This window comes from Taudactylus pleione, unplaced genomic scaffold (assembly GCF_031769625.1).
Source record: "Taudactylus pleione unplaced genomic scaffold, aTauple2 ptg000061l, whole genome shotgun sequence".
NCBI lineage: Eukaryota > Metazoa > Chordata > Amphibia > Anura > Myobatrachidae > Taudactylus > Taudactylus pleione.
This window is the reverse complement of record NW_028284463.1, coordinates 14,911,499-14,933,045: the sequence shown is the minus strand read 5'-3', so window position 1 is coordinate 14,933,045 and position 21,547 is coordinate 14,911,499. Positions and strand designations below refer to the sequence as shown.

Below are 21,547 nucleotides of genomic sequence, written 5' to 3'. Positions count from 1 at the left end.
ACACCCTTTTTCACTTTATTTTAGTAAAAATAATGTTAATAAATAGAGCCTCATGTGAGAAAATAATTAATTAATTAAAGTAGGGAAGTTAGCATCACAAATTTGGGAGGTATGTGGAGGGAAATACAGAAGACCAAGGTATTTTAGAGGTTTAGTGGTTATTAAATCATTATCTTTCTTAGCTGTCCTCCTACGAATAATTATCTGCTCTACAAATCTCTATCCGCAAACAAACATGGCTGCTAGGCACGGAGAAAGTCAGTCTACTACACAGGTACAGGCTCACAGCTTTTAGCATGCAATGTGATAGCAGAGAGGGGGGGGACGTCACAGTACAGACAGAGCTCAGAGGGGCATTTCAAAGCCTCTCTGCTCACTACATCATGTGCCAATTGACTGTGGTCGCCATGGTAGTCCAGAATCATAAAGTAATGAAAGCAGCCTTAATATTTTTTGTATTTATTTTTTTAAATAGGAAAAATGGTAAATAGCATTATAGTCTGACACATCTGATTATTTTCATGACACAAAAAAATGAAAGAATATTATGAAAGAGAATACACCAAGGTCATCACTAAAGGGTCATTTTTATTGCCACTTGTAGACCAATAAAAACATATATGACTGCAAAATCTACAGCGTCCCAGCTGCCTCTGGTTTATCTTTTATCAGATGTTTCTTCTGGGGTCCCTGCATGGGGAAAAATAAGTGATAGAAGTTGTATTATAATACAGTGCACAACATTTTTAAAGCATATGCCAATGTGAAAATATTAACATTATTATTTTATGTCAGTCATATACTGTAACCAGAGCCATAGAAGGACGAAAATGCTGTACGCCCTGTGTCAGCCCCGCCCCATGAACATGTAACATCACAAAGAGAGGATGGGGCCACCGGGAGCAGGGATAAGCTGAGAGCCCAAAGCGTCCTAAGGATGCTCCGGTTGGTGGCTTTCTAGGCTACAGGGCACCGTTCCAGGCGCTCTGCATGCCAATTACATGTACTATGGGACAGCAATGGTACCGCCCCCTAGGCCATATGATATGGGTGCCGCTACTACTCACCCACCCCTAGATATGGCCCTGACTACAACCATCCTCTACACACAGTAAACACAGACTTATTTTTAAATATACAGCTTATACATCATACTTTACTACTCTACAGGGAACAGCCGGGAGGCTCCCGAATCTCGGGTGCTGCTTCCAGCCGTCCAAAAGAGCATTCAAGTGTCCCAGTCCTGCACTATGTCTGCCCGGGACCACCAACGTCCCAAGTGCCAGTAATCCCAGCATTGTATAGCACAGGACGGGACCATGATGACGTGAATGAGTCGTCACACCCCTGCACCGCCTACCTATGCTGAGCCACGCCCCCCCGCTGTGCCAACCTGGTTGCCCCCTCCTGGAAGTATGCTATAAATTCACACAGTGACATTACTGAGGCACATTGAGTCTCAGGGGTCTATTTACTAAGCAGTGTTAGGAGACAGGGCCTGATTCAGAGATGGACGCTCTGAAAGAGCGCTCGCTCTGAATCAGTTTTTTTTTTTTTTTTTGGTGACCACCCACAGCTACTGCGAGCGGCCAGGATGATGGTCGCGATGGTCAAGACCATTGCGACCATTGGGCTTGCGACGAGACCCTTGTGGTAGGGTCTCGTGGCCGCAAGCCCCAGAGAGCTTCTGGCTCTAACAGAGCCGGAAGCTCTCTCACTGACATCACTGGTGATGTCAGTGGGGCCGCCCACAAACAGCAGGCGTTCGCTTGGGAATGCCTCCGTTTGTGAAGCCACACCCGGCCACGCCTACAAAACGGGACGAGCTGTCGATCAACATCGACAGCCGCCCCTTTTGTAGTGAGCCACGGAGCAAGAGATTTTCTCTCTCTCTCCGGGGCTTGCGCACGCGCAGTGCGGCCGCTGCACGTGCGCAGAGCACACCATCAACCTGCTCGCGAGCGCTCAAGCGCTTGCGAGCGGGTCTGAATCAGGCCCAGAGTGAAAAGTGATAAGAAAGTGATAAGGTGCCAGCCAATCAGCTCCCAACTGTCATCTCACAGGCTGTGTTTGAAAAATGACAGTTGGGAGCTGATTGGCTGGCACCTTATCACTTTCCTATTACTTTTCACTCTGGGCCTGATTCAGACCCGCTCGCAAGCGAGTCGATGGCCGGGCAGTGCGCACGCAACTCGTGCGCGAGCCTCGGAGCAAGCGAAAAATCACTTGCACCGGGGCTCGCAACAAAACAGGGCGGCTATCGATGTTGATCGACAGCTCGCCCCGTTTTGTAGGCAAGGAGGGGGGATGGCTGGTCAAACGGAGGCGTTCCCGTAGGAACGCCTGTCGTTTGAGGGCGGCCCTACTGACATCACTCGTGATGTCAGTAGTGAACTTTCTGCTCTATTAGAGCAGGAAGCTCACTGGGGCTTGCGGGAACCAGACCCTACCACAAGGGTCTCGTCGCAAGCCATCACCTGGCCGCTCGCAAAAGCTATGGGTGGTCACCCACAGCTTAGCGAGCGCGGCCAGGGGGTCGGCTCCAAAAAAAAAACAAAACGCCCTGATTCAGAGCAAGCACGCTGAAAGAGCATCCGGCGCTGAATCAGGGCCTCTGTCTCCTAACACTGCTTAGTAAATAGACCCCTCAGTGATGTCACTGGTTCCTAGTAAATTCCTAGTGCTACCTAGTGAGCTGATAGAGCACATACACATTGGTTCAACAGCAGCCCACAAACCGGTTATCTGCGTGTAAGGTAATTGTTCTGCTTTGCATGTGCTAGTGAAATAAGTATCCATGACATATCTTAGCTTTGCGTGCACTTACCTGTGAGATGCAGCTGAGCTGTTAGTTCTGGTCTCCGGCAGATCAGTGATAATAGGAGCCATAGCCTGACTGAGGCAGTGGATGTAACAGGACTGTGCTAACCTATCAGTAAATAACCCCTGCTATTGGAAATGTTATGTAAGTGATCCAGACATTCCCTTACCATGAACGCTCTCTTCTCTTGGTCTGTTTGGAAGCACCCATGGCCAAACTTAGATGTAGTGTCAATGAATTTCAGCTCAATGGGCTCCAGGGCGCGGCGGCTCGTGTGAACCAATAATGACTGAGGGAGAGAAAGCTCAGTTATAATAAACACAGCAATCCACACATTATAATAAGAACCTCAGTGAATGCACTGAACTAATCTCACCACAACATTCAACATTTTAGTTTTGTTCTGAACCTCCTCTTTCAGGCTTGTGGCGCCACCACGTGGCACAAAATGGTCATTGCGCAGACGGACACAAATCAGGATGGAATATGGGGACTTCCTTCCTACTATTAGGAGAATGGCCAATGACCTGCCATGTGCTAATTGGTCATTATCCAACCTGATAGCATTTGGATCAGCAGCACTGCCTGTAGGGAGCCGGCTCTTTCCTTGCAGAGTACTTAGATTATTTTTAATTGCTGATTTAATAAAATTGGGGAAATTGGAGAATAAAGGATGAAGCATGTATCTTTCAGACATACGGAGCAATTGAGCCAGAGTCTCGCAGCACATGGATCGCGCCATCTGCATACAGCCATGCTTCCTACTAATGACGTAGAATGGATCGGGCCAGGTTATTGCAACCTGATCCAGCAATGGTCAATGCTCCGAGAGGGCATTAACCATTAAGCAACTTTGGGTGAGGTGGGCACATCCCTCTCACACACATAAGATTGGGATGGCCATGAATTTGACCTGTGGGTCCGGCTGTGAGCTCTTATAGCATGTGAGAAAATATGGATAAGATTGTCTGGAACCATTGTCCAGCTCAGTTACATCCTACTTCCCAGAAGTCTTTGTTAAGAAGCAGGGGTCTCCTGTGCAGAACTGGGGTGGGTTAAGGATAGGGACTACTTTGCCCAGAATTAGTCTTCTCAAATGATAAATGGTCTGTAGCAGAAGCAGAGAAAGTTTGTGATGCACGATATACATTATCCAGGACTCTGTACTCACTGTCGGACCTGGTATAGTCCAGTTACCATGACACTCACCTTCCTGAGAGTGAGAACCCGCTTCTTGCTCCCCACAACGCAGCCTTTCAGCATGACGTAATCGTTGTTCACTTGGCCGTAGTGCGGGAAACCTCCCTGCGGATAAAACGAGAAGGAAATGGGATATGGTAAAGTGTGACCCACACACAGTGGAGCTGATTCAGAGGTGGGCGCAGAAACTGATGCGGCAGCGTCAATTGACAGTGGAACATCTGCGTCTTAATGCAAATGCCGCTACAAAGCCCTTTGCTTGTGTATATTCGTGCGTCCTAATTTGCAAGAATCGAGGCGCTCAGTGGCGTCACAAGGGGGGTGCGGGCCGCATGCGGGTGTCACCTGCCGAGGGGCGACACCAAGGTGCAAACTCCCCCTCAGTGACAGGAGCCGGGTGCTGCACTGTATAATTAAGTGCTGCACTCGACTCCTGACACTGTAAGGGAGCCGGACGGCACTGCACACAGGGCAATCCGCACCTCAGGCACCCCCCCCCCAGTAATAACGGGACCACGGGGGTTTCCGTGGTCCCGTTATTACTGGGACCCTTCACATGTGGCCACACCCTGTCTGTGAGGTCACTCCCCTTTTAGGTAGCACAAGACTATGCCCCGCACACAGCATTCCACCTCACCCTGGGTGACACCGCGGGGCAGGGATGGCCATTGGTATGGTTACCATCGATGGCAAAATAGAAAGTGCCATCGATGGTAAGCAACTATGCAATGGATAACCATCGATGGCTTCACCAACCGATGGTTATCCCTGTTCCATGACTGACTGGCTCGTGGGCCAATCAGAACGGGGGCGTGGCTTCGCGGGTGTCGGGGGCAGAGCTACGCTCTGTGTCCTGACACTTTGAAGAAAAAAAAACAAAAAAAACTATTTGGTTATGTTCATCCATCGATGGAGGGAGACCATCTGTTTCTCCCCCATCGATGGGAAAAACATTTGACATCGCCCATAAACCATTGATGATTATTAATCATCGATAGTCGATAGCCATCCCTACTGCGGGGAGGGACACCACTGGAGGCGCTCACTGTCAGCACCATAGTCGCTGCGACTGCCGATGGTAATGTAACTTGCCACATGCTCAGACTACCGATATTCACCCAACTGGATAAACATTGTCACAGTGCCCATCTCTTAATCAGGCCCACAATCGGGACACGTGCATATGGCCACGTAGATGCATGTGCAGTATCCACAAACTGGCTCCACTGTGTCTGACATCGGAAATGCCTCTGACTTAGCCCCAGTGCCTCGTGCCTCAAAATGGTCACTAGTTCCTAGTTTCCAGGCACTTATTCGCCCGTTAGATTGTTACCTTGACCTTTGCACCTGTCCCCCCCCTGCTTGTTTTGAATGTATTTACTATGGTTATTGGAATAAGTAATATGGATTACTGGAATGACCAGTCTGCAAAATACATCCAAAATTCAGAAAGCGCTGTAATGGGGCAGGCACTCCTCATTCTCTACTCACCAAAGGGGTAATGGACTTGTCTGTGATATCATACTGTGTTGCTGCATTGTTCTTCACAACTTTACCATCCTGCATATGGATTCCTCTGCCAATACGATAAATCTATAGGGAAACATAGATACCTTCTGCAAGATGAGCGGTCAGTATTCCTGCTCTTGTGTAAATGTGAACCTGACATTACTTTTGGTAAGCTGCCCCTATTAATGATACTAAGTACTTTGGGCCTGATTCAGAGCCACTCGTAAGCGGCAGCTCGTTCACTCCGAGCGATGTTTGCCCAACTGCGCATGTGTACGGATCGTTATACGCATGCGCGAACCAGTCAGTGTGGCCGAAATTCATGTGCTCACAAAATAGCGAATGCCTGATAATTTGAGTGACAGGATGAGGCGTATGTGGGTGGTAACAGGGGAAGGTGCTTGAAAACGGGGAGTGGAGATCCGATCGCAGGCGTGCTTAAAGGTCAAAACGGGCGTTTTATAGGTGTGCATAATTAATCCAGCAGCGTCATTGACCACGTCACTTGGTTTTTTTTAACTCAGAACTGCTCGCAAAATAGTGGTTGAAAAAACCAACCACAAGAATAGCGAGCAGTTCATACCCTGGTCGATGTACTCGATTAATCTAATAAATAGCGGACATGACGTATGGTGCGAGCGGCCAGGGGGCGTATTTTTCAAAATTACGTTCGCATGTTTTGCTCGCTCGTTCAGACTTAGAGGCGTGAACAGACCGCAAAGTGCGAACGGTTCATTTGAATAGCCACCCCTTTTTAGAAAACGAACGACCGCAAATAGCGAGCGGCTCTGAATGAGGGCCATTGTACAAACTGATTAGGTGCTGTAGTGCGTTCATTTTCAGCAAGGTGTGTATTGCCATGTAACTAACCATAGATATATAACGCAATTCTTATTTTCTCAGTATGCATTATTAATGTACAGTATATGATTAACACTTATTTACTGTGCGCCAGAGTCAACCTGTGATACTTCTACCACCATGGTGCTGAGACACAGAAGTGCACAGGTTGTGGCCTGGATAAATAAGGACAGATGATCAAACAGGGTGTTTTACCACCTCATTGCCTGCATTCAGTGATCCCTGATGTTCTCACCAATGGTGTCCTCCAATCTCTGGCCACGAGACCATGGCCCTCATTCAGAGCCACTCGCTAGCGGCAGTACGCTCGTTCCGAGCGATGTTCGCACATCTGCGCATGCGTACGGATCGTTATACGCATGCGCGAACCAGTCAGTGCGGCCGAAATTCATGTGCTCGCAATATAGCGAATGCCTGCTATTTTGAGTGACAGAATGAGGCATATGTGGGTGGTAACAAGGGAAGGTGCTTGAAAATGGGGAGTGGAGATCCGAACGCAGGCGTGCTTAAAGGTCAAAACGGGCGTTTTATGGGTGTGCATAATTAATACAGCAGCGTCATTGACCACGTCACTGGGTTATTTTATAGCCAGAACTGCTCGCAAGATTGTGGTAGCAAAAACCAACCACAAGAATAGCGAGCAGTTCATACGCTTGTCGATGTACTCGATTAATCTAATAAATAGCGGACATGACGTATGGTGCGTGCGGCCAGGGGGCGTTTTTAACAAATAAACGAGCGTATGTTTTGCTCGCTCATTCAGACTTAGAGGTGTGAACAGACTGCAATTTGCGAACTGATCATTTGAATAGCCACCCCTTGTTTTTGAACGAACGACCGCAAATAGCGAACGGCTCTGAATCAGGCCCCATGCTTCTAATCTATTGTATTCTGAGAGCACAGGGCTCTGGTAGGAGAGAAGGGATTGTGGGGTCTATGTACAGAGGGATCTATTTATTAAGCCTTGGATAGAGATAACGTGTACAGAGATAATGTCCCAACCAATCAGCTCCTGTCACTTTACAGGCTATGTTTAAAAACAAAAGTTAGGAGCTGATTGGTTGGTACTTTATCAGCCTCCACTTTATCTCTCTCCAAGGCTTAGTACATAGACCCCTTTGGAACAGAGACAAATAAAACAGCAGTCTACTGAATGGTGAGGTGTGAAATCTGATTTAGTAAGACCATGACAGAAAATATGTAAATCCTCATTAAGTGTATTATAAATAGCTCTTCATCATCAATGGGTCTATATACAGATCACTAAGGAGGTCTGTTTTTTTACATCCATCTATCGCATGTCTGTGAATTACCTTCTTGTTGATCTCGGTGCGATGGTGATAGCCCTTCTGGCCAGCCCGGGCTATGGTATAGGAAACGCGAGCTGGATGCCAGGCTCCGATACAAGCCACCTTGCGCAGCCCCTTGTGTGTTTTACGGGGTAACTTCTTGGTGTGCCAACGCGAGGTTACACCTGAGTGTTAGAGAATAATTATACTGCTAGCAACATAAACTAGGACATCTCAGGAAATGGACTAATGCAGAGGAGGATGTCTTTAAACTGGACATTTTCTAATCATATTGCGATGATGTTGAAAGGTCTGCAGGTTGTAACCAGGTCAGGATCACTCCTTTTAAGGCTAATGGTCTATACCCCAAGCCAGTGGTTCCCAAACTTTTCGGAACCATGGCACCCTAGAGTATCAGTATTGTTTTCACGGCACCCCTAAGCCAAAAGTTTATTATTGAGAAATTCAGAACATTTTTTAATAAAGTAGTAAAGTGAAGTAAATTGTGCTGACCTGTCATCCTTAGGCTCCGTTATGTGGTGATGGACAGGTTTGCGCCTCTGTTTGTCCACATATTTACATTACATTGACCATAAATAATGTAATATGCTGCTGGACCACCAAGCTGAGGCACCCCTGCAAGTGTCCCAAGGCACCCCAGGGTGCCACGACGCACAGTTTGGGAACCACTGCCCCAAGCCATAATCGCCCCAAAACAGGTAACTTTGAACCTGAATACTTGAGTGATAAAGGGCTCTATTTACTAACATTATTTTTACTAAAATAATGTGGAAAAGGGTGTTTTCATACCCTTTTCACATTATTTTAGTATCACATGGCAATTGGAGTAGAGTTCGTAACATTCTACTCCAACCCCTAAGTATCACTTATTTTTAGTAAGCAGATCATATTTCCCATAATTGTAATGGGAAATGTGATCTGGCCAAAGTTACTAAAAATAAATTGTGAAAAAATACCGGGGAAAGCCCTGTGATAATAACGCCACCTGGAGGTGGCGTTATCCAGGGTCTCCCCCGGTTACTGGACTCCTGCTCCGCTATAACAGTCAGAGCAGAGCCCGGAGCCAGCCCCAGTAATCAGCTGTGTGGTCTACACAGACCACACGCTAATACACTGTAAAAAAAAAAGATAAAATTAAAAAAAAAAAAAAAACTTACCTGAGTCCAGGGACCGGAGTTCAGGGCTCCGGTGATGTCCTCCCTCTGGTCAGCTGGTCTCCCATGGTGCACTGGGGCCCGGTTGTCACCTGACAGGGTCCCAGTGCAGTTTGGGATGTCACCTGACCAGAGTGACAGAGGACATCACAGGAGGCCCGATAACTGCAGGTAAGTGTAATTAAGGGAGGGGGGGTCACAGGTGGGGAGGGAGGGGGGGTCCGCGATCGCGGGGGGTGGGGCTTAGTGATGGGGGCGGAGGCTTGGTGACAGGGGGGGCACGGTATTTTTTGCGAAAATACTGTGATAAGGCTCCGGAGGGGATTCGCAGGGACAGAGCTTTATCGCAAGCTCAGTCCCTGCAAGGGATTTGTAGTAAATCCCTGTGATATTGCCTGAATTCGCAATGCGAATTCAGGGCCTGATTCAGAGCCGGACGCTCTGACCAGAGCGCTCGCTCTGAATCAGGGTCGGCCTACCTAAAATTGGTGCGGCCTCCTGGCTGCTCGCATAGCTGTGGGTGACCACCCACAGCTTATGCGAGCATCCATGATGATGGTCGCGATGGTCAAGACCATCGGGACCATCGGGCTTGCGACGAGACCCTGCAGTAGGGTCTCGCTGCCGCAAGCTCTGGAGTGCTTTTGGCTCTATCAGAGCCAAAAGCACTCCCACTGACATCACTAGTGATGTCAGTGGGGCCGGACCCAGACGGTAGGCGTTCCCATGGTTACGCCTCCGTCTGGGCAGCCACGCCCCCGGCACGCCCACCAAAGGGGGCGTGCTGTCAATCACCATCGACAGCACGCCCCCTTTGGTGCAAGACCCCGAGCGACGGCTTCCCCGTCGCTCGCCGGGTCTCGCGCATGTGCACGATCTCCGTTGTGCGCATGCGCATTTGGGTGCCATCGACCCGCTTGCGAGCGTCCTCAGTCGGTAATATCGCACTACAATCTGCATTACAAATGTGGATTGTAGTAAATAGAGCCCAGCACCAAACCCTGTAACTAGTGTATTTTTAAGCATATACAGACCGAGGCGTATACATTCTGAGATGCGTGCCCTTCCACCTCTGCAGCGTATATATGTTCTGAGTTTGCCACAAGTAATCATTAATATACATGCGCAGAACAAGGAGGGTGTTTCAGAGGTGGACGCTCTTCTATTCGGTCGCAAAGGACCGATGTTTTCTGTTCTGAGCATGTTTCGGTGCTGCAATGCGCAGGTGAAGCGATGGTTTTGCAGCTTCCGTTGCATTGTGGTGTTACTCATAGTGTGATTGACATCTTGCAGGCACCTGGGGGTGGTGACAGGGAGTGTTCTAGAAAATGGAGGCGTGTCCCCGCCGTTTTGCGAGTGTGCCAAAGCCAGCGACTGCATCTTCCGATGCAGATTCACTGGCTCCGGCAGGTTAGTTGTGGTGGACATTGTGAGCCTACGTTTGAAGATGCACCATCGGATCAACATCAGGAACATCGGATGGACCATCGGACATATGATAAACCTTAAACATCTTCGAACGCAGACCTGAGAAGCCGGCGGTAGGCGTCTCATCTCAAAAGCGTTGTACACAGCAAATATCTATATGTAGTCACCTTTCATCCCCTTCCCCTTGGTGACTCCAATGACGTCAATCATCTCGTCCTGCCCGAAGACAGTGCCGACTGGGATCTGCTTCTCCAACTTCTCATGGGCCCAGTCTACCTTCTCAGCCACGGTTCCGCCGTTTAGCTGGATCTCCATCACGTGGGCCTTCTTCTGCCGCAAGGGCAGCAGCTTCATCTGCATGGGGCAGACAGTCAGACCGCTGACTCAAAGGGAAAGCGAATCAAGCTAATGAGTTCATGCGCCAGTCTCCTGCCCTTCGTCCCGCCAACGCGCCTCACCTGTGTGTGTATGATAACCCGGATGACCTTGCAGTACTTCTTCATGGCTGCAAAGTCCTTCTCCATGTGCTTCTTGCCTTCCTCGTCCTGCCATTTCTTACAATATTTGGTAAAGGCCTTTTTCTTGCTCTTATACCTGCAGGATAAAGGATATATTGTAAGAAGGAGGCCAGATGCCAGATCACTTTGTCCAAAGGGCTCTCACCAGTTCCTGTAGAAGCGTCTCCTGCACTCATCGCTAATATGCTCTGCAAAAATGGTCTTCAGACTCCGCAAACCCCGAGGGGTCTCCACGTACCCCACTATCCCCACCACAATCATCGGGGGTGTTTCGATGATTGTCACTGCTTCCACCTCCTCCCGCTTGGAAATCTCTGAGATGATAAATAAATAAATGTAATTAGTAACATAGTTGAAATTGTCTGGATAATAATATACATTAATATACATAAGGAAATATGGGGTCTATTTACTAAGCAGTGTTAGGAGACAGAGTAAAAAGTGATAAGAAAGTGATAAGGTGCCAGCCAATCAGCTCCCAACTCTCATCTCACAGGCTGTGTTTGAAAAATGACAGTTGGGAGCTGATTGGCTGGCACCTTATCAATTTCTTATCAATTTTCACTCTGTATCCTAACACTGCTTAGTAAATAGACCCCTTATAATCAAGCCTTGGAGAGAGCTTCTGTCATTTATCATGCATAGTCTTTGTAATGGCAGTTAGAAGCAGATTGGTTACTTTATCTCTCTCCAAGGCTTGATACATCTCCCAGTGTCAGAGTGGTGCATGAAGGGCCCACCAGGAAATGCAGTGGTAGGCGCCCAAGCTTAAGCCGTGTGACCAGCCAACAGAGGGGGTGTGGCCAGCCAAAACAGATGGACTTGACCAACCATTAGAGAGGACATGCAAAGAACAGGGCCCAAACGAGGTGGCAGGGGTTTGTGAGCACCACCCACTTTGATTGGCAGTAGGGCTAACATTAGTGTAGTTTCCATAGAAGCATTCATGAGCCTGCTCCACCCCTACAGGAGTGGGTGGGGCCCTCAAGCAGTGGGGCCCACCAGAGATTTCCCCAGTACCCCGGTGGGCCAGTCCAATACTGCATCCCTGAACCCTAATCTGGCACAATCTGAGTAAAATGTGAATCTAATAAACCAGTGGTTCTCAACTCCAGTCCTCAAGTACCCACAACAGGTCATGTTTTTAAGATTTCTGTCTGGGAAAATTGGTGAGATAATTACTGACCGATGAAAATAGATTAACTCACCTGTGCATGATTAAAGAAATCCGGAAAACATGACATGTTGAGGGTGCTGGAGAACTGGAGATGAGAACAACTGTAGTAAGCTATACTACTACCTTTGAAAAAAAGGGCCAGGATCAATACAAATCAGCGACATTGCATTAACGTTCAGTCATGACTAACGCATCCAATTTAGGGGGCTTGCCCACCTTCGCACAACTTTAAGTTGGATTGTACTTGCCTTCTTGCCGCTACAAATAATAACCCCTAATAAATATAAATAAATATTATATAAAGGCCTATGGGGAGAAGAACAGAAAGTGTTTAGTGTTTATGAATCACGTTGTTCCCGGCATACGAGATTTTGCTATGAGAGCATTGTAGATCTAGGACTGTGATATATCATTTTTATGTCACTCTTAATGCTCTACGTACTGAGTCCTGGTCTGTGGATCTCCCGCAGAGTGTGAGTCATCCCGGCCTTGTACCCAAGGAAGGCCGTAAGGTGGACGGGTTTAGTAGGATCATCCTTGGGCCACGTCTTCACCTTGCCGCGGTGGCGCTTGCTGCGCTTGTGGGGAAGAAACCCCAGGTGGCCATGACGTGGGGCCGAAAACTTACGATGAGACTATAAAGGATATTGGGGAGAATATGCAGCAGTTTAGTACATGCCCATTCTCATGTGGATAACAGTTGCTTTTAGTCTGTACAGTACACAGGGGTCTATGGGCATGATTCAACTTGGATCGCAGTTGCTAATCTGCACGCAATTGGCCGATTGTTGCGTTCTGCGCATGCATCGCAGTGCGCATGCGCGAACCAGCCACTGTGATCAGGACATACATGCCTACCCTCCCGGTTTTCGCGGGAGGCTCCCGATTTTTCGGGTAACCCCCCGCACCCCCGGAAGGGTAGGCATTTCTCCCGCATTCTGCCCACTTCCTAGTGAAGTGGGAAGAATGAGAATACCCGCGGCGATCGCGGGTCTCCATGTAGGGGGCGGGGCTTAAAACATGATTCTACATGAATCATGTCATTTGGCCCCGCCCCTATGCAAATTCTAGAATATCGCGTCAATTTTACCGCGAGGGGGCGGGGCTTAATGATGCGACTCATCAGGCCCCACCCCCATCACCCCCCTCCTGCTTCTCTTACCCAGGCTTCTCCCGGGAAGAGATCTGAAAAGGTAGGCAACTCTGGATCAGGACTGTGATCGCAGAGACCACGCAAACCCGTCGCAGGTGATTGACAGGAAGAGCCGTTTCTGGGTGGTGACGGGGGTGGGGGGGCAGGGTGTTGGCCAAATGCAGGCATGCCAGTGCGTTTGAACGCCGTTGCATGGGCGTGCTTAAATTATCCACTGAGATGCCATACGCAGCCTGAGGCCTCATAGCGTGCGATGAGGTTAGCAATTTCTGAGTAAGGTCAGAGCTTGTGCAAGTGTGCGTGAGGCTGCGATGGTACTCGATTGTACCGATGGTTTCTCGGTCTTGCTAAACATTACGGATGTGTGTAAGGTAAGGTGGGCGTCCTTATGTTATAGCGATGGCAATAAATTAGCATACTATTGCAGTTGAACTGTGTACGTAATCGCAGCTGCGATATCAATAGCGATCCTTACTGAATCAGGCTCTATGTACTAAGCCTTGGAGAGAGATAAAGTGGAGAGAGAAAGTACCAGTCAATCAGCTCCTGTAATTTTTCAAACACAGCCTGTAAAGTGACAGTTAGGAGCTGATTGGTTGGTAGTTTGTCTCCGTCTACTTTATCTCCATTCAAGGCTTAGTACATAATTTACATGTTGCCTATATAGTGGGGCTGAAGTGCAATCCGTTTCAAAATGAGCAAATTCTAGAAAAAAAGCGCATTGAAAAATGGTGTATTTGGGTCCACATGCAGCGCTCAGGAGCTTTTTGATTGGCAACAGTAGCATATGGGTCATGTTACAGACACTGAAGTCCCATTTGTTCCTGAGAACCATTTATTTTAAATGCAACAAACTGCATCAGGCATCTATAAAACGACAAAAACCCTAAACCAGCAGAAACAGCTCCCACATAGATTTTTTATATTTGTTTTTTTGAAAACATTTTGTACCTTTGTAACACAAAGTCATTGTTTTTCAAGATGCACTCTTACAACTCAGTGTTCCCTTTGCAAAATCTGTGTGTGTGTGTGTGGGATAGAGATATCACTACTGCTGCAAGATAATGTCTATGGGTTTGTTACATTAGGTTGCTGCACTCAAGCATCTTCCTGAGGAGAGTGTAACTTGCTGTTTCACTCAGAACCAATCAGGAAGCTCCTCAGGTGATGGCAGGGAAGAGGTGATGGTGGTGGCGTGGGGCTGGGGGATTGTGCTAAGAACCTGCACGCTGTGAAGAGGGGCATTCCAAAGCCCGTAACGCGGCTGTAAGTGCGGGCAGTCATGGAGGCCAGATTTACTACCTTACGCTAATGCAAGAATAGGTAGGTCTAACGTAATGATTTCTGCATCTGCAAGCGGAAACACGAGCTGCTTATTGATTTTACGCTGGACGCCGCAACCGTCATCATTAGCATCTGCACTTACACCGGCCACATGCTCGGCGCAAGAGACAGGCGTCCCTTCCCCGTACGCATGACTGAGAATCGCACAGAGCTTTAGATACACGCAAACTACACTCCCATGACGCACCCACAAATCAGGGAGATCACGTGCACTCGCAATGTCACCGCCTACTTGCCATTCTGGAATGTTTGCGGAAAGACAGATCGGGACAGGTTCCGTCTGCCTCGCCGTTTGGGTCCTTACAACTCCGTCCTGCTAAAATTGAAAGGCTGCAGGAGGCGTCTGAAGTGAAGAGACGCCTCCCGTCAGCATCTGCGATCCCAGCGCTGTGACTGGTTTCGCAGCATGGGATCACCATCATGACCATCGGTCGCGATGTTGTGTGGCACCAGCTAGCTAAGGAGCATGTCTTACCTTATGCAGGCTGACCGGCTTGCGAATCCAGGAAGTCTGCGTCCATAGACGCAGACCCTGGCCTCGATCCTCCCAGAAAACAGGGACCACACCCCCCCATTTCTAGGTACGCAGGGTATCCTGGACCATGCCCCTTCACTGCCCTACAAACACCTCTGCCTGTTAATCAGGGAGGCACATGGGGTTCCTGCTTGCAATCTCGCAGGACCCGTTCTGCACACACACACGCAGAACGGGTCTTGCACATGAGCAGATACCTGAGCATCTACGTGAGGATCCCAATCTGCGTCCTCTGCAGAATCAGCCCCATAGTTAATTAACTTTTGCTTTAAGTAGATTGGCATTTGTTTTTAAATATATTTCCTGTGTGACAATGTGACTCCAATAAATGCTGTCTGTGACAGCCGCCTCAGGTAACCACTTGCACTAAGAAGCAGCTTCGCCAACGGCCTGGATTTTTGTATGAATGCGCCGTTAAAACCTATCTGGTTTTCTCCGTGTGACTAAATGGCTGCTGTAGTAACCAGTGTCTTGATACATAAAAAAAAAAAAATAACACAATAAAAGTTCCATGAAAAAAAATCTCAATGTAGACTGCAATTAGGATTCTAGCAAGACTTCGGAGTCATTTTACTAAGCAAGTCGCCGTCACTTCTCAGCGCATTTAAGTGGGAAATTTAAAACGTCAATACTATTCGCAGCAAAACACTCCATGTTGTGCTTTGAGTAATATTGCCGTTTTAAATTTCCTGCTGAGTAAAAAAAAATCCCTCTCTAAAACGTGAAAGCCGACTCTACATTTTACACCGTCAGGCTCCCTCCAGTATTTAGTGAATGCATTCGCAGCATTTTGAAACTTCAGATATGCCCCTAGAAAAAGCTTTATATTCCTAAAGAAAAACTCATAAACAGGAACAGGCGAGGAAAGGCAGACGGTCTCATTTCCATTCTCATGGAGGCAATGATAAAAAAAAGACCTAAGTTTCTGTGTAGCGTAGTTCAAAAAAAAGTTTTTTTAAAAATTCTCATCTGGAACTGGTCCAACAGCTCTTCATAATGAATGCAGAGTGTAAAGAGGACGGGCGTCGTTCTGTAGTAACGCCGAGCTGTAAACTGATCCACCTGCTCCTCTAAGGTCACCAGCCTGTAAATATACCATCTTATTTATACTCTCATTGCACATGGAGTCAGGAGGACCACGTAAAACTGCAGCCCGGGGCCGTCTCATGCAAACAAGGGTGAAGCCAATCTGTTGCTTATATAAAAATGACTAGTACAAATAATATCTTACATCCTAACATGGTAAGTATATAGTTATATGCTGAGATTGCTGCCAGCGAGCCTGCCCTCTGCTGGTATTAAGGATAAATTACTGCTTTTATTGTATTAAATGCTCATTGAATCATGCTCTACAGTGGTGGGCACAGTGTCGGCATTATAGCTTTAAACATGATGCTTTTCCCACATTCTACACATCAACAAATCATACCACTCTCGTGCCTGGTATATCTTCCAATGCTTATCCAGACAAAATGAGTCCAGTCCCTGATCCATGGAAACCGGGTCACTAATTCTCAGAAACCCACACCCACTAACGAAATGCCCTTTGCTGCAAAACCTCACCCCTTTTTTCTAGTAAGCCCCACCCTCTTCCATTGAAGCTCCACCATTTCCCATGTAATGCCACCCTCTTCCATGTAAGCTCCACCTTTTTCCATGTAAGCTTCTCCCTCTTCCATGATGTAAGCACACCCTTTTCCATTTAAACCCCACCCTTTCCTATGTAATTTCACCCTCTTCCATGTCAGCTTCACCCTTTTCCATGTAAGCTTCTCCCTCTTCCATGATGTAAGCACACCCTTTTCCATTTAAGCCACACCCTTTCCTATGTAATTTCACCCTCTTCCATGTCAGCTTCACCCTTTTCCATGTAAGCTCCTCCCTCTTCCATATAAGCCCCAACTTCTTCCATGTAACCCCCCACCGGGATCACTATGATTTACCGCCGGTCACATTCTAATCCCGACACCGGCATCCCGACAGAGGAGGAAATCCCGATCGTCCTAAAGGTAAGTATAAACTAACCTAATTCTACCCCCCTAACCCTCCTTTAGGGGTACTAAACCCTAACCTCCCCCCCATGTGCCTAACCCTAACCCCCCTCTAAGTGCCTAAACCTAACCCCACCTTCCCCGCAACCTAACCCTAAGTCTCCTGGGGGGGTGCCTAACCTTAACCTCCCCCCGGGGGTGCCTAACATTAACCCCTTCCTTCCCCTATCCTAACCCTAACCTCCCGGGGGGGGTGCCTAGCCCTAAGTCCCTCCCGGGAGCACATAACCTAACCCTCCCCCCCGCGGATGTCCGCGCCCAGCTTACCTTCGATCGGTAAGCCGGATGTCGGCCTCCTGGCGTAGGTCTAGTGACAGGTGTCGAGATTTTGACGCCTGTCATTTGTACCTTGCCGGGATTAAGCAGTCGGGAAGCCCACCATCTTGCATGAAAGCTCCACTCTCTTCCATGTAAGTCCCCACCTTTTCCATGTAAGCTCCTCCCTCTTCCATGTATGCCCCAACCTTTTCAGGGTCTCCAAGTTGGGACTGTAATGCTGAAATCAGTAAATTTGCTTCTCACGCACAGAGTAGGGATGGTCATCACAAGGGGGCCATGAAATAGTGGACCAGTTGTCCAGTTTCAGCACTTGAAGAAGCACGCTGTATACAGTTAAAGCGGACAAAACTGGTCTGGTTGTTGATTAAGACTCTTTTACAAGTCACAAAAAATACGGGGCCATATTGCATTTATTTGTCCACATCTGTGGTTCTGAAACTGAGTCATCCCTACCCCAAACAGTTCATGTTTTCCAGGTTACCCAGCAGGTGCATTCATTACTCACTGACACATTTTAAAAGATCCAGAGGTGGAGCTAATTGCTTTACTTGTGCTTCTGTGAGGAGACCTGGAAAATATGAACCATTTGGGGTCCTGAGGCCCGAGTTTGACTACTTCCTGCTTTTTGAAAACTGTCCCGCCAAAACAATCAGTGTCTATATTCATGGGTTTGTGGATACTATGGGAAACACATATGGTGAAAACAGTAAAACTGAAGACAAGTAAAAAAGTCCAACAAACCAACACTATTAAGCCACTCTTTTCATTCATTCAAACTTTGAAACATTTCTCCTACAATATGAAAAAAACAGGGAGGGAAAAGTAGGGACAAGAAAAACCACCGCACCAATCCTAGGTAGATCTAAATAAATAATATGAGATCAATGTGCTCTAGCCACCTCCGACAATTATACGATTCAAAATATCACTATCAATGATGGAGTGGTGGTGCTACCCAGAGTTGTATACTACGGTTACGAAAAAACAAAAGGTTAATGGTTCAGAGCAACCAAAAACCAAAGAACTCTATATTGGCGCACTCTATAAATGCATATAAAACATAACTTTTAATATCAGAATACCGTATAAAAAGGACTTACCCAGGTATGAGACTTCCTGACCAGAAAAAGGGTGTTCAGGGTGAATAAAGAAATCTCGGTTACAATAACCCAGATAGAAAAGGGCGAAATATACAGAAAAATATACATATAGAGGACAATACAACATGAAACATGTATGACAATATAAAAACACCAGATCACAAGTTGTAGAAATTGTACTCTATGACAATATGGATGAGCAGATATATGTAATAATACCCAAATCGGGTTGTAACAGGAATAATAAAATAGAAAAGGTAAGGGGTATAAGATCCAAAACTAGGCTCTGCTGCTCCTTTCACACTCAAGGTGGAGGAAATGGAGTGAGAGATCTCCTAGTCAGGTAACCTCTAAGAATAATAGTCAACAGTGGTACTTGTCCACAACCCCAATTGTCACCCTGAGTTGTCTTGCCAAAATGGTATTGGACATCAAATGGGCGATTCGATAGGATGAAATGAGGACCACTGGGAAAGTATAGAGGAATATATTATGATTATAATAGGGTTATCTCATAAACCCAAAATAAGATGTATAGTTCAGGGGGGGCTAAAGATTCCACAACCAGGCTCTGCTGCTCAGTCTCATACACAATTTGTAGAGGAGAAGGAGTGAGAGATCTGCTGGCGTGGTAGTCCCAAGATAATATAGTAAGAGAGAGATTCCCGTCTTCAACCCCAATTTCTGCTGTTGATTGTCATGCCATAAGGCCTAGGACAACCAATGAGAGAATCCTCAGGTTGGTATGAAAATCCCTTAGAAATCGAGTAAGGAAAGGGTTCAACAATTATGATAACCACTGTTACAATGAAACTTATGCAGCTGTTTGAAATCCAAATATAATGCATCAATCCATAGTTAATAATACCTTCAATTTTAGAAAGAATGCCGATCAGAACTTCACCATGACACATGTACAATAAAACAATAGTTGGGGAATCCTATTGACCAACTCTATCCTATGATTATACGTATGCATATATGTACATACCTTAATATTGCTATAGATTCTTTATTCACCCTGAACACCCTTTTTCTGATCAGGAAGTCTCATACCTGTGTAAGTCCTTTTTATACCGTATTCTGATATTAAAAGTTATGTTTTATATGCATTTATAGAGTGCACCCATATAGAGTTCTTTGGTTTTTGGTTGCTATGAACCATTAACCTTTTGTTTTTTTTCTCCTACAATGCAAGGTTAGGTTTTTGACAACTCTACACAGCCATAGAATTCAAGGAACAAGCTAAGTGATGAATACGGGGAACGCCTCCGCAAGACTTTCCCCCTAAGTGCAATCCACACACAGAAAGAAACACTCACAATCCGCTCAACTGCTATCAAGTTCAGCAGGCGCCTCCACCTTGGCTCACAAATCCATTTGCTCACTCATAAGATCGGGTATCCAATGTCAGTGTGTGACACCACAAAACAGGAAGATAATATTCAGTAATGAAGGGTTCTCAAAGGGTGCGGCCCAGGGGTGTAACAATACATCAATACGTTAGGGGGGGCTGGCCATGTAGTTCATCCTCCAGAGGCCGGTTTCTGCAGAGGTGAGCAACCTCATGTCACACCCGGCAACTAACCTTCGGGCTCCTGATGAGCTGAGTGGTCCACCTTTAGATACTGGCACCTATGAAAAGCCGTTCCTGATGTTTTCTACCCATTGATCAACACACGTGTCATGACATCAGACTGGGAAGGTAGATGTATCTAAGCATTGGGGAGAGATAAAGTACCAACCAAACAGCTCCTAACTGTCATGTTACAGGCTGTTTGAAAAATGACAGGAGCTGATTGGTTGGTACTTTATATCTCTCCAAGGCTTAGTACATCTATCCCTGGGGAAGGGGGGGTGTATCAAACCATCTAAAGAGGACAATTGCAGAAGCTGCCCAATGTAGCCAATCAACTTCTACCTATCATTTATCATGTACATTCTGTAAAATGACAGCTAAGTGTTAACTGGTTCCTACGGGCAACCTCTTTAACTGTCCTCTTTAGAAGGTTTAATTCTAGAAGATTTACAAACATTGCAAAGCCCATTATATAATAAGTCATATGCATTGTGGATTATATGTGATCTTTATCCTAGTTGCAAATGAAATAAATTACTTATGTGTTTTTAAAAAGTTATATGTAATTACAGTCAGAGATTATCTTTCATTGTCTAGCTTTCCCCTAGATCACTTAGAGCTAATTTCTAATTGGTTGCCAGGGTTTAATCACTATAGACAGTATTACTCCTTTTTTCCTATCTTTATATAACTGTAATAATGAAACCCTGGAGGGTATTTAATAACAAAATCCTTGAGGCTATTGTACTTTTAAGAGCCATACAATATTTACTAATGTTACATTTTTTATGCCAATTTTTTCCTAAACCATGGCAGCCAATCATACACTTGATTTTATTCCATTTAATTTACCGTGAACACCTGACCCCAGCACCTGCGCACCTATATAGTCCACCCTGCGCACATCAAGATCGACCTCTACACAAGAGAAGAAACAGAAGGTCTCTCATTTTTGCCCTATTTACCAGGTGGCACTTCTCACCGCTATCAATGGAGTGCACACAGGATGGGTGAAGGGTGACAGTGAAAGATAGTGCCCTGAGGCTGATCAGACCATGCCCTAATCCTGAATACGAGTGGACTAAAGAATGACCTGTAGTGGTCACAGCAATGAGGAACGCCTTGTTTTCATGATATACCTACTTTCTCCGAGAACTTCCATTTCTACTACATCCACACAAATTACCTGCTGCCATAGGAAAAATACATCTTGCCACAAGTCCATGACTCATTAATATGAAAGAAAAGTAATAGACAGTTATTCCTACTTAGCCCAGCTATATCCAGTTGCTATGAAGAGGTTAACGGGAATCACCATGCAGTGATAGAGACAGACATACAGACCATAGAACTTGTCCGGGAGCTGGCTGCAGAGGGACAGAGGGCTTTGCCAAGTGCTCATCCAACTCTGATACTTAAGAAGTTACTGATACAAATTTAGCACCAAGCTTCATACCCTTCTATATTCATTTCAGAGGCAGGGGGTATGCTGGGAACCTGCAATATTAATCAGAGCGTTCAATGGGGG

General features: G+C 46.6%; 1 protein-coding gene across 1 annotated transcript; it reads right to left on the bottom strand.

Annotated features, from left to right (window-relative positions):
- Nucleotides 1-568: 568 nt before the first annotated feature.
- RPL3L (ribosomal protein L3 like) lies at nucleotides 569-21,448 on the bottom strand. The gene is made up of 10 exons (XM_088464934.1): nucleotides 21,364-21,448; nucleotides 12,421-12,613; nucleotides 10,947-11,115; nucleotides 10,742-10,877; nucleotides 10,451-10,637; nucleotides 7,705-7,865; nucleotides 5,513-5,614; nucleotides 4,031-4,126; nucleotides 2,991-3,110; nucleotides 569-690 (listed from the first exon to the last, which is right to left on the bottom strand). Exons 1-10 carry the CDS (start codon nucleotides 21,364-21,366, stop codon nucleotides 634-636), a joined length of 1,224 nt encoding a protein of 407 aa, XP_088321060.1. The 5' UTR covers nucleotides 21,367-21,448; the 3' UTR covers nucleotides 569-633.
- Nucleotides 21,449-21,547: the final 99 nt, after the last annotated feature.

What these genes read in the sequence shown, in the direction of transcription:
- RPL3L (XM_088464934.1), bottom strand. An exon ending in AGACGCTTCTACAGGAACTG is followed by an intron (nt 10,878 to 10,946) that starts GTGAGAGCCCTT and finishes TTTATCCTGCAG; the next exon opens with GTATAAGAGCAAGAAAAAGG. An exon ending in AAGAGAAGAGAGCGTTCATG is followed by an intron (nt 691 to 2,990) that starts GTAAGGGAATGT and finishes TTCCCCATGCAG; the next exon opens with GGACCCCAGAAGAAACATCT.